The 16,010-nt window shown below is 43.0% G+C and overlaps 2 protein-coding genes across 2 annotated transcripts in view; both read left to right on the forward strand.

The window, feature by feature from the left end:
- Positions 1-3,935, forward strand: part of phf20a (PHD finger protein 20, a) — a 16,092-nt gene extending 12,157 nt beyond the window's left edge. Inside the window, exons 16-17 of the mRNA XM_020592918.1 lie at positions 877-1,054; positions 2,111-3,935. Coding sequence (XP_020448574.1) covers positions 877-1,054; positions 2,111-2,253 — 321 coding nt within the window. The 3' untranslated portion in view covers positions 2,254-3,935. The remainder of the gene's footprint in view (positions 1-876; positions 1,055-2,110) is intronic.
- A 1,896-nt stretch (positions 3,936-5,831) lies between these two features.
- ndrg3a (ndrg family member 3a) overlaps positions 5,832-16,010 on the forward strand; it is a 42,344-nt gene continuing 32,165 nt past the window's right edge. Inside the window, exon 1 of the mRNA XM_020592715.1 lies at positions 5,832-5,994. The gene's annotated coding sequence lies outside the window, so the exon portion shown is untranslated. The remainder of the gene's footprint in view (positions 5,995-16,010) is intronic.

Here is a 16,010-nt window from a genome sequence, read left to right on the forward strand (position 1 = left end):
TGCTTGCACTGCTTTTTCTTTGACAATATTTTTACTGTGGGGTACTTTGCTCCCAACCCCCAAATCACTAAAATGTGCCCCTGCTGTGAGCACTCTGAACTGAAACTGTGAACTTCTGAATGACATTTCAGGTGATGCTCTGACCATTGCAGATTGCATTTATGAAAAGTCATTAACCCATGATTGTATAATTTTGTCAACTCCGTGCACTGGCTTCAGACTGCTAGCATACTTAAATAACAGAATTACAAGCTGGGCAGTGGAAAGCCACATATTTCCATCTGTATATGATATTCGATAGATTGCTCATGTTTTCAGCCCTACATACAAAACACAGTGGCAAACTTAGAGCACTTTGTGTTCACAATCCACAGATTAGGCGACATACAACCTTGGGTGCGAACCACATAGGTAGGTGGTTAGGGTTTCATTCGCTTCAGAGGGGCTGAGTGTTAGGAGTGTTCACATATACCCCAAAAATGCTGACTAATCACTTGGATTTTGCTTTGAGGGCTGAAAGGGACCAAATCTGAAAACACCCTAACTGTAGTTACTAAGTTTCCAGTCTCTTCCTCCTGCTGTTAGCAACACACACACACACACACACACACACACACACACACTTTCTTACATACCAGTGCTCCTTGTGACTCATCAGTGACTTCCAGAGTTTATGTTCATAGTATTGTTTATAGAGGATACAACAGAACACTTTAAAACGTGGGTAAGTTGCCAAGGCAACATATCTGAGTCACTCAAGTGATTCAGTGATTAACCAGCGATCATGATTCATGGTTTGGTTTATTTAGGAGAACTCTGCCTTAGAATGAATTCCAGTGAAAATCTGGTCTGATGAATTCACTTCATTGTCTCCAGGCTTTGTTGGGTGGATCGTGGTCCCAGACTGAGCTGAGGGAAGAGATTGGGAGAGATGCTGGAGAGGCAGCAGACAACAGACAGCATTTACAGTGGCAGATCAACCTGCTGGATCACATAGATGTAGTCCAGGACGAGGTGTCACACAGGATGGACTTCATTGAGAGGGAGCTGGACGGTAAGAGCTGTAACTTTGATTTTAATAACAGTGAATATTATGCCTGCTTATATAGCAGTGACCCATCAGTCCATGCAGATAGCTAATGTTAGCAGTCAGGTGTTTGATGTTAGCAATATTATATTTTTATCCAACAAGCACAGTTCTGACATACTGATCAGGTAAAGGCACAGAGCATTAACTACTAGGTATGGCTGAGAATGTGACAGTGCTACTAAAGAAGCACATGTCAGCTCCACAAGTGTAAACGGCTTTACTGACATTTGTCATTCCTGAATAATATACAGGTATGGTCAAGGACAGGTCCTCCAATGCTCAACTTGAACACACTCACAAAATGTAAACACATTTACTTTTGATGATGCTCATACAAAAACCGTCTTCATTTCTACTATGTGCAGAACTTGAAAGTCAGTAGGCAGGTGACTTAACAAAATCTAAAACACAATGTAAATCTAAAAATGCTCCAGACCATAACTGCTCCACTAAGTAAAGTTTAAAACAGTTTGAGATCCAAGATCCCAGAATAAATCAGCATAAGCATCTATAATTCTGTAATTACCTGTCTTAACCACAATTCACTACTACTATTACTTTCGGTTGTTCCCCTTAGAGGTCGCCACAGCGAATCCTGAACCACGATTCACTGCTTGCTAAAAATGTAGGAATTACAGCATGTTTTATAATTTATTTGTCATTGGTGTTGATGAGTTGAGCAGAGGAGGTCCCTGAGAATGGCTTATCTGACTCCAAATTGGTACAATAATTACACAGTCACACAAAAAACATACAAAAGCAGCTCATAAGTCATGACAAATAAATATTCTGCATGTCCCCATCACTCAGGTTACAGGTGTTATTGGTAAAGTCAGTCCGACCACTGCACAGCCTGTGCACCGCTGTCACTCACTATAAGTGGTAGGGAAGTTGCACCCTGAAAATATGTCTTGATCTGCGTTCAGAGTGGTCTAAGAAGGTCTTGAAGTCTTAAATGAAACCTGCAGAACCCCTGTCTAAAAGAAGTGTGTCATGTGTTCACCTCTGGTTCCTCCTCAGTGCTGGAGAGCTGGTTGGACTACACCGGAGAGCTGGAACCTCCTGAACCTTTGGCACGCCTGCCTCAGCTCAAGCACCGCATGAAACGTCTGCTGACACAGCTGGGCAAGGTGCAGCAGATTGCCCTCCACAGCTCCATATGAGGGCGCCAGAGAACAGCACTGGCCTCAGGCTCCACACAGCACACAGGGAACAGTGCAGCAAAGGGAGCTCACTGTCTCTGGCTGTAAAGATGATAACAATGGAAGTGCAAGGCTCAGATTGTTCACATTCTCTCTGACCTGATTTATGCAGCTGTTTCTCCTTTTTAAAGGGTTCTGTGTGGTGCTGCAGCCAGCCAGTGTCATATATGAACAGGAATGGAACGTTGGCAGCATGAATCAGGATTAAAATACAAAACGTAACCTCAACTGCAGGAGAAAATCCTTAGGACCAGATCACACTTCAGTGGTTCCCATGCAATTCCAAACCCTCTGAATGCCTTTTGTCTGAGCTACTGCTTAAGGTTGCCCTGTCTTTCTCAGTACACAGTGCTTTACACGCAGAAGCTTTATATTCAGAACTACAATAGAGGTCTTGTACCTACATGACCTCTTTGCAATTGTTTGTTTTAAACATGTTTTCAGATGGTCACTGTTCCTTAACAAATGCCCCAGCGTTGAGTTTTGATCACCGGTCATGCCGTAGTGCGTCAAAACTCTTGATCTAAGTTTGGGAAGGACATCCAGTAAGTGACTGCGCTGTACATGCAGTCTCGACAAGTAATTCTGTTTTTGACCTAAGGGTTTGTTTTATGACACTGTGAAGTTCATATTGTCTGGAGAAGGTAACAAGTATGACTTCCATTTTGTCTTTAGTTGTACTGCTTTTCTCCCAAAAGTCATTCGTGCATCAGTTTTATCTGTTAATTCTTTGTGTGTCTGTCAGTTACCACAAACCTTGCTTAAATTTCCTCTTTACTTTGTTGTTGCTGTAGCACTTGACCTGTGTCTCACCGAAAACTGTAACGTGGGCATCTCTTCTTAACATAGCATCTTGTGCTTTGTCAATGACAAATACTAGAAGACCTGTCCTTTTGTTTGTTCTGTTTATTTACAGTATTTTTGTTTGTAAATATGTTATTGAAACCATTCTCCAAATACAGATATTGTATGCTACTGTAAGTGTCTGGCTTAGAAGCAGGGAAGATGTCAGAACAATGCAAACAGATTTGCTGGTACATAAATAAACTGTCATTGTTATAAATAACTATGGACATGTTAATTTGCGGGCCTGTTTCAAGAAGACTGGTCTAAGGAGCTCCGAAGTTAAGCCTGAACTGTGAGATGACTAACCCTGCTGATCAGAATCAGCTAAGTCAACTCTGGAGTGTGTTCACACTGGGTATATTTCAAGTCTCCTATAAGCACCGTTGTTTCCCTCACTTGCCTCTTTTCCTTGCATCATGAGACACTTTTCCTCAGAGCCAATATAAGACTTGGAAGTTCCTGGGTCGTAGGAATGATCTTATAAGAGACATGAGTTGTGCCCTCTGAGCTGGTGTTGGTGGTGAAGGGGGGAAATGTCATCAGTGGATGCCCATACTACCACAGATGTGAAAGTTTAATGTGTGATGAATGCACATTTATTTTTAAAAACAGCAGAAGCAGTGAAAGAGCCTTAGCCAGAGAAAAGAGACCCTAAGTCCACGTGGTTACACCTTATTCAGCCCAGCAGCAGACTTTAACTTCCCTAATGGATGATAATGGTAGTTATGCTACATTGCATTTGAAATAAATTTGTTCAGCTGCTGGTGCCAGCAGAAAATGAAATCAAACAGATAAGACCCAAGTTTATTTATAGACCTGATTTTAGTGGCATTGGAAAAGATGTGGAAAAACGATTTTACATTTAAAAGTCTTGTTCAGCTATTTCAACATGTAGTAAACATATTAACTGAAATGCCATTAAAGCCAATTGAGACTAGGCTATATGCAACATATTTTGGAAAAACTCAGTGAAACTACGTTTAGACCAGTTTTTTAAAGTATTTCTGCCATGCTGACCCCATCCTCACAAATATTCACACAACCTCTAATATGATATGGAAACTGAGAGGAATATTCTAGTGATGAGCCCAATCACAGCATGAGAAATGACTAGATCTGCCGTATGTGTCTAAAAGCTCCGGACATTTTAAACAGCGAGTATTCCAGCGATGGTAGCCTATGTGTCCTTGCAGGGGAACGGACTGTCTTAATGTCCACAGAGTCACAGGGTTAAAAACCCAGTTTCCCCCTCCGCTCAGCCTTAATAGGCTCAAGGGCTTTCACTAAATCCGCTTTCGTCCCGGAGCTGCTGCTGATCCTTCTCATCCCGCATCCAGTTGTCACTCAGTGAAGTCAAAGGTTGCACGATTCACTTCGATTTTACACGTTTTCCTCCCACCCGATTTGTGACCATACATAATTGGAGGCAGTAGTAGCCCAGTGCCGCTGAGCAAAGCATTCAGCCTCCAGTTGCGTAGTGGAGTTTAGGACCCCAATCCTAGTTGCACTGGACAGCAGCATGGGGGGTCGTCTCTGGGGGGAAAACGCCTCGAAAACCCGACTGCCTGCATGCTTTGATTTAAATATGTTATTATTGCATAGCCGAGTTATGTAGTTATATAAACAGACTTAAAATGGAACACCGATGGGAATTCTGACCGATTAATCTCCAAAATTTGAGCCACGTGGTTAAAGAGCAGGGAAGATGGCAAGGGCGTAGGGACATGTCCCTATCAATATTCCTTCCAATATTAAGGGAGGACAGGAGTGTCCCTTCCTATATTTGAGCAAACCCGTGTGCATTACCTTTAGAGTGAAGACATATCCCGATGTGCCTGACTGAATGGAGGGGGCGATCTAAAGCTCATGCTACGGGTAAATGTCATATTTGCTTCCAGACACAGAGGCGACAGCTGTCGGTCAGTGTGCTGACAATGGTGTGTTATAGAGGCTGACTTCGGTAAAGTGGGAAAGATATTCACAGATTCAAAGTTTCCGGATCAATAGCGAAACATTGTTAATTTACAAACGAAGCCTCTTTTGTTTCATAGTAATGTAGATAACAAGCTACAAGCCCATTTTTATGAACACAAGCTGTCCTCTGCACCAGACATATAACATTGATCTCAATGTGCAGCCTGCTGTGAGACGAGGAGTGCGCAGGGACCGTCTACAAAGTGCAACATTGAAAAGAGGAGGTCTACTACAAATGCCAATGTTGTGATCAAACCTATGCCCTTAGTACATGATACAGTATGTTGTCTTTGGAAGGCGTATACAGAGTCAATGCATCACGCCTTGACCTTGAGGGGATGGACTAGATTAATATAAAAATGGCCTAAGTTAAAAAGACAGAAATACTTTTTACATTGATTTTAAAAGATTCATGTAATTATCTCCCCTCATTCTCATCAAGAGTGGGCGACTACTCCCAGACATGCGTTATCCGCCTTTTATTTTACCCCAAGACCGAAACAGCTCTGGCTTGGGAACTGTAACCATCATAAACACGTAGTATTTGGCTGTGAATGCGGTAACAATACTTTCGGGCTGTGTACACTTGATACCTTAGGGAAGTCGGCCCAGTGTTCTGGGAGCAGGGTGTCGTCTTTATTGTTTTGGAGAAGAGTGAGCCCTCCTGTCTGGATGTCCTATCTGTGGCATGTATCGCCTCTTCCCATTGGCTCATCCGTGGTGTCTGCGCCGCAGCGTGTAGTTCCGCCCAAAGTCACATCCGAGTACTAGTTGAGGTAGGGGCAGTGTGTCTGTCCACTTAGCTAAATATACGTTTGCTGTTTTCAGTAGTAACAACACCCGGCGAGGAATTAACTAGAACCCATCTTATTTACCGACAAGGTAAGGTTATATCCATATTTTCGCGGTAGCATTTTCTCATTTCTCACTTACAGATGTGCCCGATGTCACAGATTACCTCAGCTCGCTAGATTTCCCAACCTGTTCATGTTGCTGTCTGTGTCGTTTGTCGGCAGCCGTCGGATCAACAGCGAATTATTAATGTAACGTTATTCGTTAGAAGATGTTACAACACCGAGAGAGCCGTCAGCTCAGTGAGCGCAAGTGAAGCGCTTCAGTTAAGAAAACAGCAGCTCGGCTGAAGTGAGTTCGTCTCTGCTCCGCTACACTGATGCGACATCACCGCTATTTTCACAGTCGTATCTTCTTTTTTTGTCGGTGTACTACATATTTGTATTAGTTTGTTTTCCATTACATTGTGTGCCTGATAAACAGTAACTTGGGATCTAGCTATTTACATTAAAATGAGCCCCGTCTCGACGCCTTACCTGAAAAATAACCGATCTTAAACAACTAAAGAAATGCTAACCGGATAGCTTAGCTTAATGAATGTAATCCATTCATGCAATACGCATGAAACACCTGAGCCCTGGTAGGTATGGGTGTTATCCTTGTACACTGTACCTGGATATTCTGAAAAGGAACAGGTTAATGCCATAAACTAATTGCTGAGTACAGCAATACCCAAGCTGTACCTGTAGATCAATTAAAGGAACATTAATATGATTTTTGTTGTGATTTCATGTCAGCTTGAGTTTGGGCAGGAAACCTTTAGCTAAAAACGCTCAAAGCTGTGTGCTGAATTTGTGACTGGTCGTCTGTCGTGGTGTCACTGTGGATCTTACTCTCTCCAAACACTGTCCCGGTCTAGACTTGGCAGATCCCACATTATCAATCAGATTAGTCACAGCGGTGTCGCTGCAAGTGTTGCACCACTCGGATACCACATTATGAATGACAGTGTCCCTGGTGGACGGGACAAGGTCACACTGATGAGAAGTGCAGGAGGGTGGGCATCAGGTGTTTCCCCTTACCAAAAAATAACCACTTTCATCTTGGGATAGATTTAGAAAGGGCACTGCGTTTTACAGGTTTGCAGTCAAACTACCAGAAACAATGGCAATATTAAAGAAAATTAACTTAAACATGACAAAATACAGTGAGAAGCTCATAAGTATTAAGTACCCCAGACACACTGTTTCTATGTTATTGCTTTATTTCTGCTCTCTAATAGTTGAAATGATTGTATATTATTATAGCTTCATGGCGGTGGTAGTGTTAAACTCAGGTGTTCTGCCTCCCACAGTGCCATCATCAGTGTCATGATAATACAGGCTTGAATGGAGCTTACACAACAAGCAACAACCAGGCATTTGTTTTTACTCACAACACCGTTGCCAGTGACTGTCGTTCAGACTGGAAACACCAAACTGTTAACAGATAGCTGCTTTCCTCAAACGAATTGGTAAACTGGTCTTTGTTTGGAGTAGAAGCTAGTTAGATGTTTATTGCCATATTGTAAGAAGTGCTCTGCTCCTGGTTGATTATTACAGTGGAAACCTGCTGCTTAACTAATGGGAGTGTCAAAAGTTGTTTATTAAGCTGTACGTTGTGTCAGTGAACTGGAATTATGCAGGTAATGTTTTCATGGTCTCTCTAGGCCCAGATTAGTAACTTGTACTGAAATTTGTGAACAATTTAAAATGGGTTTATGTGCCTTATTACAACGCTTTGTTTTAAAGCTGTGTGATTTTTCTCATATTCCATTAAACTGGAAGGATTCCTGCTTCCAGAGGTACTCAGAGTATTCACTGCCAGCAAAGGCAGTGTAACGCATCAGTGCTGTACTTTATACTGTATTAACACTCTAGTAAGTTGAATATGTCAACATCAAGAAAGGACACTATTAAGGTGCCTTTCAGCCTGGATTACAATTTACACACGGTGTATTACAGGGATTACAGAGTATATGAAAGTGAGAAATGCTGTTGTGCAGAGGAGGATTTCTTGCAGGGATGAATGTCGGGGCTAACACCACTGGAGAGATTGAGACAGTAATTTAGCTGCTGTGCAGTCAGTCTGCCTTGGGATCACCATCACCTCAACATTACTGTGTCTATTGGTTTGCCAGGCTCACAGGACAAAACAGAACCTGCGGCAAACATGGACATTTACTGTGACTTCTTGTAATCGGAAATACCTCTACATCCTTGTCTCATTTTTGCCATTGCTTTTCTAGTACCAAGACAGACACAGCTAACAGGTTTAGTCTGGTTTTGATGAAATTGTAGCCAACACTGTATTGTGCACGTGTGTTTCCCAGACTGACCCTTTCTCCTGGTCTCCAGCGGTGCTGCTGTGTTTTTGTAACTGAACTGCATCTGTAATTTAAGATGTACCAGGCCTAGAGTTACAGCACAAGCGTTGCACAGCAGCTTCAAGCTTTCAAAGTAAGAACAGCTGATGCGTATGTACCTCAGTTCCTGGCTGAGTAGGCTTCTTAAATTTCTCTCGACCCCAGCCGTCTCCCCCTGCTCCGTCAGTCTGTAATCCACTGATGCAAAAGAGAATAAATATGCTTGAATAACAAAACGGAGACAGACACTAGCAGGCTTGTGCTAGGGAGCAGCAGGGTCCACATGTTTTTCAGATGCTCTTCTCTGCTGGATCACACCCCTGCTGGAAGGGCTCCTTCTGTCTCCATTTCCTATCAGCTTTGGCAATGACATCAGCAGGTGGTGATGAGGAGGGGCAGAGCACAGGTAGTGTGCTTGTTGAGCCAAACTGTTGGATAGAGGCCAAGCTGGAGCTCTCGATGCCCCAAACTGCTCCTATGTACTGCTGTTATTTAGGATTGTATATTTTAATGCCGTCCCCTCAGACAGCTGCACATGTTGTATCACATCAACTCTCTTTGTACTCTGTTCATCTAGTTGCTTTGTTAATTAGCCACTCTGAAAAATCCTATTGTTTCATTGTGTTCATGAATATATTGAGACGGGAAGCAGAGAACGAGGTTGCTCCAGCTTTCACATCTAAGCAGCATTCAGCTTTATTGACTGTCTGTCTGATAATAGGCTGCGCACGGCATGAATCATTTCTTCCTCTGCTTGCTTTAATACCCTAGGGAACATCCAGGAAAGTTAAGTTCTTTAAAGGTTGTTATTGTGATGGAGCAAATGGCAGATACAGTGGCCTGGTAGGTTGAAGGTCATCCCCCTCAGGCTGTGCTCCTGATAGAATCTGTTAAATTCAGACACAGATGAGAGGCAAAGAGCTAATCATTAAACAGTAGAGGAACTGGGTCCCTTGTGTGTTTGTGTGTGTGTGTGTGTGTGTTGCTCAGTGTGAGTTGAGACCACACAGTGTATTCTGTTGATACAAAGGTGGAAGTGAAACTATGTCATTTTTATGACTCATCTGATCTCTTATTACTGCACTGAAAACGGATGACAGTCACTTATAAGCATCCTGATAGCTGAGTGAAAGTTACCCTGACTGGCAAAGCATTCCACGTTGCATTGGTTTTCATGTTGAGATGAGAATGACTTTATGAAAATCAGGGTGAAAAAGGTTGTTCGATTTCACTGGTGCCACCAGCTGAGCTGAGGATGGGGGAGCATGGTTGCCAAGGACACCGTCGACCTCCACGGCAAGCCTTTGCAAGGAAAGGCGCCAGAGGAGGCACGTCCATAATTCTCTGGGAGATACTTGTCAGTGACCAGTCAATGTGAAAGCTAAGCTGACCACATGGGTCACTCCATTAGCAGAGCTGTGTTCCTGTGAGGCAACAGGTCTTTTAGCACTGTTTCATACACTGAAACATGCTGAGACAAGTTCTGACTCAAAGCCTTGGTGTATTTACAGGCAGGGGTCTGTACTGTCTCTGCAGAAGGGCTCTCATGTCTTTGTGCTCTGTTAATATTTTATGGAAGTGGTTTCTAATGTTTCTACCCAGCTGGTTGAAATGATTCTCTGTGTGTGTGTGCGCATGCTAGTGGTCGAGCTACACAGATGGCCTCCATGTTGCCTCCACAGCTGCCCTTCAGCCAGTCTGGCCACAGGTCCCTCTGAGCTTCCAGCAGGACTCTGCTTTGGAAATGCTGCCTTGGCACGTCTGTCAGCTGGGAGCCAGGACACACACACAGCACCCCTCTCGTGCTTTCTTTTCTCTGGTGTCTGCACAAGTGAGCATGGCAGAGGAATTCCCCACAGACGGAGTGCCAGCTAGCCTAGCGTAGCAGCGTAGGGGCAGGTACTCTATTAGCAGTGCTGAGGGCAGGGCCGACAGGCCTGGCTATTCAGGCTTATTTATAGCCAGATACCAGGAGCAGCTCGACCGGGAGAGACTCTCACTTCTCACTGACCTATCACAACAGATTTATCTAGACTCATCCGTCTCTTGGCGTCCCCCCTTAGTACTGATATGTTTTTTCCCTTTACTTTGTCCTCCCCCCATGCCTTCCTCTGTGTGATTCCTGTCCTGTCTGGGCTAGTGTGTATTGATTTATTGATGATGTTTGTCATGGAGATAGACTACAACTGTTGTCTGTATTGTTTTTCTCTTATTGGTCTATTTATCCTTGTTTGAAAGCACTTGCTGTGGCAGTGCCTTGCAGGTTAAAGGAAGGATGAACAGCATCATTCATAAATGTTTGTGTGTGACAAGCACAGTATGAATGCACTGTTTAAATATTCCTGTTGTTCACAAGCTATAATGTAGAGCCCAGAGTGTCTTTTGCTTGATGATGTGACCTAAAATTTATTTGACAATAAATTGTTACATTTACCACTGAAGTTATATCATTGAGCATAATGAGTGCATTATATGACCTTTCTCATGTTGTGTCACGTCTGATATTGCTGGCTGTGAACAGCTAGAGGTCCTGCAGGCAAATTTGACCTCTGTCTGATGTGTTATAAAAATGTTAAGATACAAGTTATTCCACCCTACCAAGCACTAGAAAATGGTACATTAATCTGGAGTTTTTGCCTAAAGTCACTTACAATAAATGCATTCAGCTACAATAAAATAAGTTGAAGTCATCAACCAGCAGGATGCTCAGGAAGATGTCACTCAAATATGGTCCATAAATGCCCACAGTGTACTGAGAAAAGGTCTAATCTGGCAAAATAAGTGGAGCCACATCTGTAGGGAACGTGTGTGTGCTGTTGGTCAACTGGTTGGAGCCACTATTAGTTTAATTATATATAATTAAGACAAATTACATGTTTAAAAATGGCAGTATTAGTAAAATTAAGCTATTACTTAAGGTATTGGACTTACTGTCTAGACCAGGCATGGGGAAACTACTAATCATGTCGTGAATCCAGTCATAAGACATGTACACAAATGTCAGAGCCTTCAAATCCAAGCTGACTTTATTCTCCAGACAAATTTCAGACTAATCGTTCGCTCATTTTCCCACACTAGCCAAGCAGAAAGAGGCCACCCGAAACGCCAAGAAATACAGCAAATAACTGGACGACCTGCACAGAGAATTCTGCCGTTGGTTCTCTGATTTTTGAAGCCACATTTCCAAACCTCCGGAGGACGGCACAGAAGATGCTGGCGTTGTTTGGCTCCACCTGCGTGTGTGTGTGAGCAGACGTTCTGCTCCTGGCCCAGTCAAATTTTAGAACCCATTGTGGCCTGCGACTCGAAAGGTTTGCCCACCCCTGGTCTAGACATTAGTTTGTCTAATAGAAGAGAATGAGTGATTTTGGAATAAAAGGACAAGGACATCTGAGGATCAAAATATACTGAACCAGAACACTCACATAAAATTGACATGCAGCTGAGTGCAGGGGCCACTTTACTTATACACGAAGACCCAAATAGACGCTCGGGTGACTCTGTGAGGCGATATAGTACACTGCACCGAGGAGCACAAACCCACGGCCAAGGCTGTGCATATCATACAACATTCATAAATGCTACACACACCTCCTTGTCTGACACAGGCCTCAATGAGGCTGATCTGACACGTCCTTTCTCCAGTGGAAAATATATAGCTGTTGGTTTGTGGGTCAGTATTAGTTCAGTAAATTTAACATTTTGCTGGAAGAAGTTATGACAGATAATTTTTTATAACCCACAGCGCTCTATCTTGGAAGGCAGGCCATGTACAAGCTGAAGCATGCTAATGATGCCAATAAATATGTGGTCAGAAATCAATAGCTCTTGAAACACATAAGACCATTAACCATTAACAGATAAATTGGCCTCTCAAGGAATAATTCAATTCTTTAAAAGCCCACAGAGAGTAATAGGGGGAGTCCTGGAAGCAGTGGCCCTACATGATTAGATGAGCAAGTGTGTGTATTTACAGAATGTGTTACAGTGAGTTGTCTCAGACTGTGTGTCTGTCTGTGTAAGGTGTTGTTGTTCCTGTTTATGTGGATGTCTATTTGTGAGTGCATCAGAGGCTGTTCACAGTCCTTCATTAGTACAGAGGTCAGGTTTAGCGTGTGAGTAGAGCTTCTTTTTTGGCAGGTAGACCAGCGCAGTGGGCACTGTGTGCCAGTGAGTGTCTTTGGTCGTCCACACAAACACACACAAACATTCAGGTGATTGGGATTTCTCCATTAAAAAGAGGGTGTTTAACTGACATTAGACAGATGTTTAGAGACAAAGACAACGTGCACACTGAGAGTGAATGTCATGACCCAGCAGACATGGCCATGAGTCTCTTCCCACACACAAATGCTGTTTGCTGCATGAGTGTGTGTCTTACACCTTCACAGCAGCACTTGCAACATTATCCCCATGTGTGTAATATCCCACGACCCATCCAGTAACAACCTCAGCTACATTTTTATCACTTTCATTATGGCTGGCCTGAGGTGCAGGAGATTAAATGTGCTATGTTTCACTAAGAGGGGGTGGGTCAGTTAGTAATGCAGTATATAGCATTTATCAGTCCTTTTTAATCCTGGAAGATTCGCAAGGAGTTTAGTATTGGAGGAGGAATGGTCGTTTCTTTTATGAACCGTCTTGGACTAGCTCCTCTGGTCGACTGAATTACTTGTTTTACATTTCCTTATGTCTTTGCACCCAGTGAGACCTTATTTTAGCTTTGTCTCAAAGTGGTCTAACCTTGTGTTTCCAGTAAAGTTTTAAAAGCAAAGTTGAGTGTTGTTCCACCCTTCAAGGTAAGATAATGGACAGGAATGAGCCATTTTGATGGAACCATCAGAGAGATATGTCATCATAGTTTTTGTTCTATTGTCAAACAAAGGCAGCTGGTGTCAGGAGAATCATGTAAGCTGTGTGGAGAAGGATGGAGCCTCAGGAGAGCAAGCTGTCATTTAATTAAGTAGACGTGAAGCATGGGGTGGTGTGTTCATCTGTGTGTGCATGCTGACAGTATCAGCAGGGGATGTTCTTTGCTATAGGTCAACTTTTCCTTGATGGAGAACATCATCCCTTACCTCTAGAATAGATTGAACAGGCTGAATAATATTCAGCTATCCTTATCACTACCCATGTTGTTGTTGAGCTGATGAGAGTGGGAGGTGGGGGCTAAAATGCCAAACTAATGGATTTCCTCTTCTAATTCTCTTACCACACGGCCTGGAACTTAGTGTTGTCACAGTCCACCAGCTTTACTCTGGTGCAGAGTCCTGCCTTCTCAGATGAGGAGCTGTGAACGTGGGCTCGGCCTGATTAGAGCTGGAGGGGAAAGACATTTCTAAGAACTCTAGAAAGACATTTTTCCTTCACCCCTGGATAGAAAAATGTCTAAGAGTAAGGTGCCGCTCACTGGTGATGGACTTAGAAGTGAGGCTGTGTTAATGGTTGGCTGGAGGGTATCTGCTGAATTTGTGCTGGCCTCTGTTCTGTTGTGGTGTGAAGTGCTGACTGAAGAGCGAGCCACCAGCTGAGGACAGACATGCTTGTGTTCCTGAGTGATGGAAACTGTTATTAGATTAATTTAGCTCCCAGAGAAAGCAGCCAGGCAGATCACACTTCTCCCTCTGGCTGGAAATGCGTTGGTAATTGTCAATAGCTGTGTCTCAACTCAAGCTCGATATGCAGCCCAATAAGGTGTCCTTTGGAGCCTCTGCAGGCCTGACTGAACCTGCTCTTTTGCCCTAAGATAGACAAAATCTGTGAAAGTAATGATTTATCTGCATGGTATTTCTCAACTTCTTACACAAAAATGTGTTATCAGGAAGTTACTTTCGTAGGATTAAAAACAAAGTTAAGAAACTAGTATCAAAATTCAATATATCATGATACAAAAACATCACAATATGGATTGTTTTGTCTAGTGATGTGTATCGTGTGGTTTCCATGCACCAGTGATGTCATATTTTGTGTAAATAAGGCAGCCTAACAGAACTAAGTCAGTATATCTGGTTGTTCTTTACATAACCAAACCAGTGTTAGAAAAGAGGGATAAGTACAAATATTGTTGTCGGTACATTTTTAATTGTATCATGATTGAATCAGATCGTACACATCATATCATCCCATCCCTAGAAACCAGAGTTGAACTTTGTACATTTCAACCTATTGTGCACCAATGACAGTGTGCACGGTTAATGGTAAATATATCTAGAAATCATTATAACTAAACATTTAATGTAATGTGTAGGCTAGAACAAACCCTGGATCCAGCTGCTGACCTGGGACAATCCGACCCGCCGAACTTGTCCAAATTATATTGTTAAGTTATGTTATCATTAAACCTCATTCATTTTGCCTTTTCTCTACAATACCTGCGTTTCCCCCAGTAGATGGTGGATCACTGCATCATTCATCAGGAATCTCTGTGCAAGTCTGTATTGCAGCTTAATCATGTCGTGAATCCAGTCATAAGACATGTACACAAATGTCAGAGCCTTCAAATCCAAGCTGACTTTATTCTCCAGACAAATTTCAGACTAATCGTTCGCTCATTTTCCCACACTAGCCAAGCAGAAAGAGGCCACCCGAAACGCCAAGAAATACAGCAAATAACTGGACGACCTGCACAGAGAATTCTGCCGTTGGTTCTCTGATTTTGAAGCCACATTTCCAAACCTCCGGAGGACGGCACAGAAGATGCTGGCGTTGTTTGGCTCCTCCTGTGTGTGTGTGTGTGTGTGTGTGTGTGTGAGCAGACGTTCAGCGTCATGAACATCAACAAAACAAAGCCAGTTACAGATCCATGTTAACTGCCCAACACCTCAGATCTATCCTGAGAATAGCCACAACAAAACTAACTCCAGACTTTGATGCACTGGCTAAAAAGGGAGATGTAGTCATGCTTTGCTACCTGTCAGAGGCCAAAACCTTGTAAGAAGATGCTGGCGTTGTTTGGCTCCACCTGCGTGTGTGTGTGAGCAGACGTTCTGCTCCTGGCCCAGTCAAATTTTAGAACCCATTGTGGCCTGCGACTCGAAAGGTTTGCCCACCCCTGGTCTAGACATTAGTTTGTCTAATAGAAGAGAATGAGTGATTTTGGAATAAAAGGACAAGGACATCTGAGGATCAAAATATACTGAACCAGAACACTCACATAAAATTGACATGCAGCTGAGTGCAGGGGCCACTTTACTTATACACGAAGACCCAAATAGACGCTCGGGTGACTCTGTGAGGCGATATAGTACACTGCACCGAGGAGCACAAACCCACGGCCAAGGCTGTGCATATCATACAACATTCATAAATGCTACACACACCTCCTTGTCTGACACAGGCCTCAATGAGGCTGATCTGACACGTCCTTTCTCCAGTGGAAAATATATAGCTGTTGGTTTGTGGGTCAGTATTAGTTCAGTAAATTTAACATTTTGCTGGAAGAAGTTATGACAGATAATTTTATAACCCACAGCACTCTATCTTGGAAGGCAGGCCATGTACAAGCTGAAGCATGCTAATGATGCCAATAAATATGTGGTCAGAAATCAATAGCTCTTGAAACACATAAGACCATTAACCATTAACAGATAAATTGGCCTCTCAAGGAATAATTCAATTCTTTAAAAGCCCACAGAGAGTAATAGGGGGAGTCCTGGAAGCAGTGGCCCTACATGATTAGATGAGCAAGTGTGTGTATTTACAG

The sequence above is a fragment of the Monopterus albus genome, unplaced genomic scaffold (assembly GCF_001952655.1).
Source record: "Monopterus albus unplaced genomic scaffold, M_albus_1.0 scaffold18.1, whole genome shotgun sequence".
In the NCBI taxonomy this organism is placed as follows: Eukaryota; Metazoa; Chordata; class Actinopteri; order Synbranchiformes; family Synbranchidae; genus Monopterus; species Monopterus albus.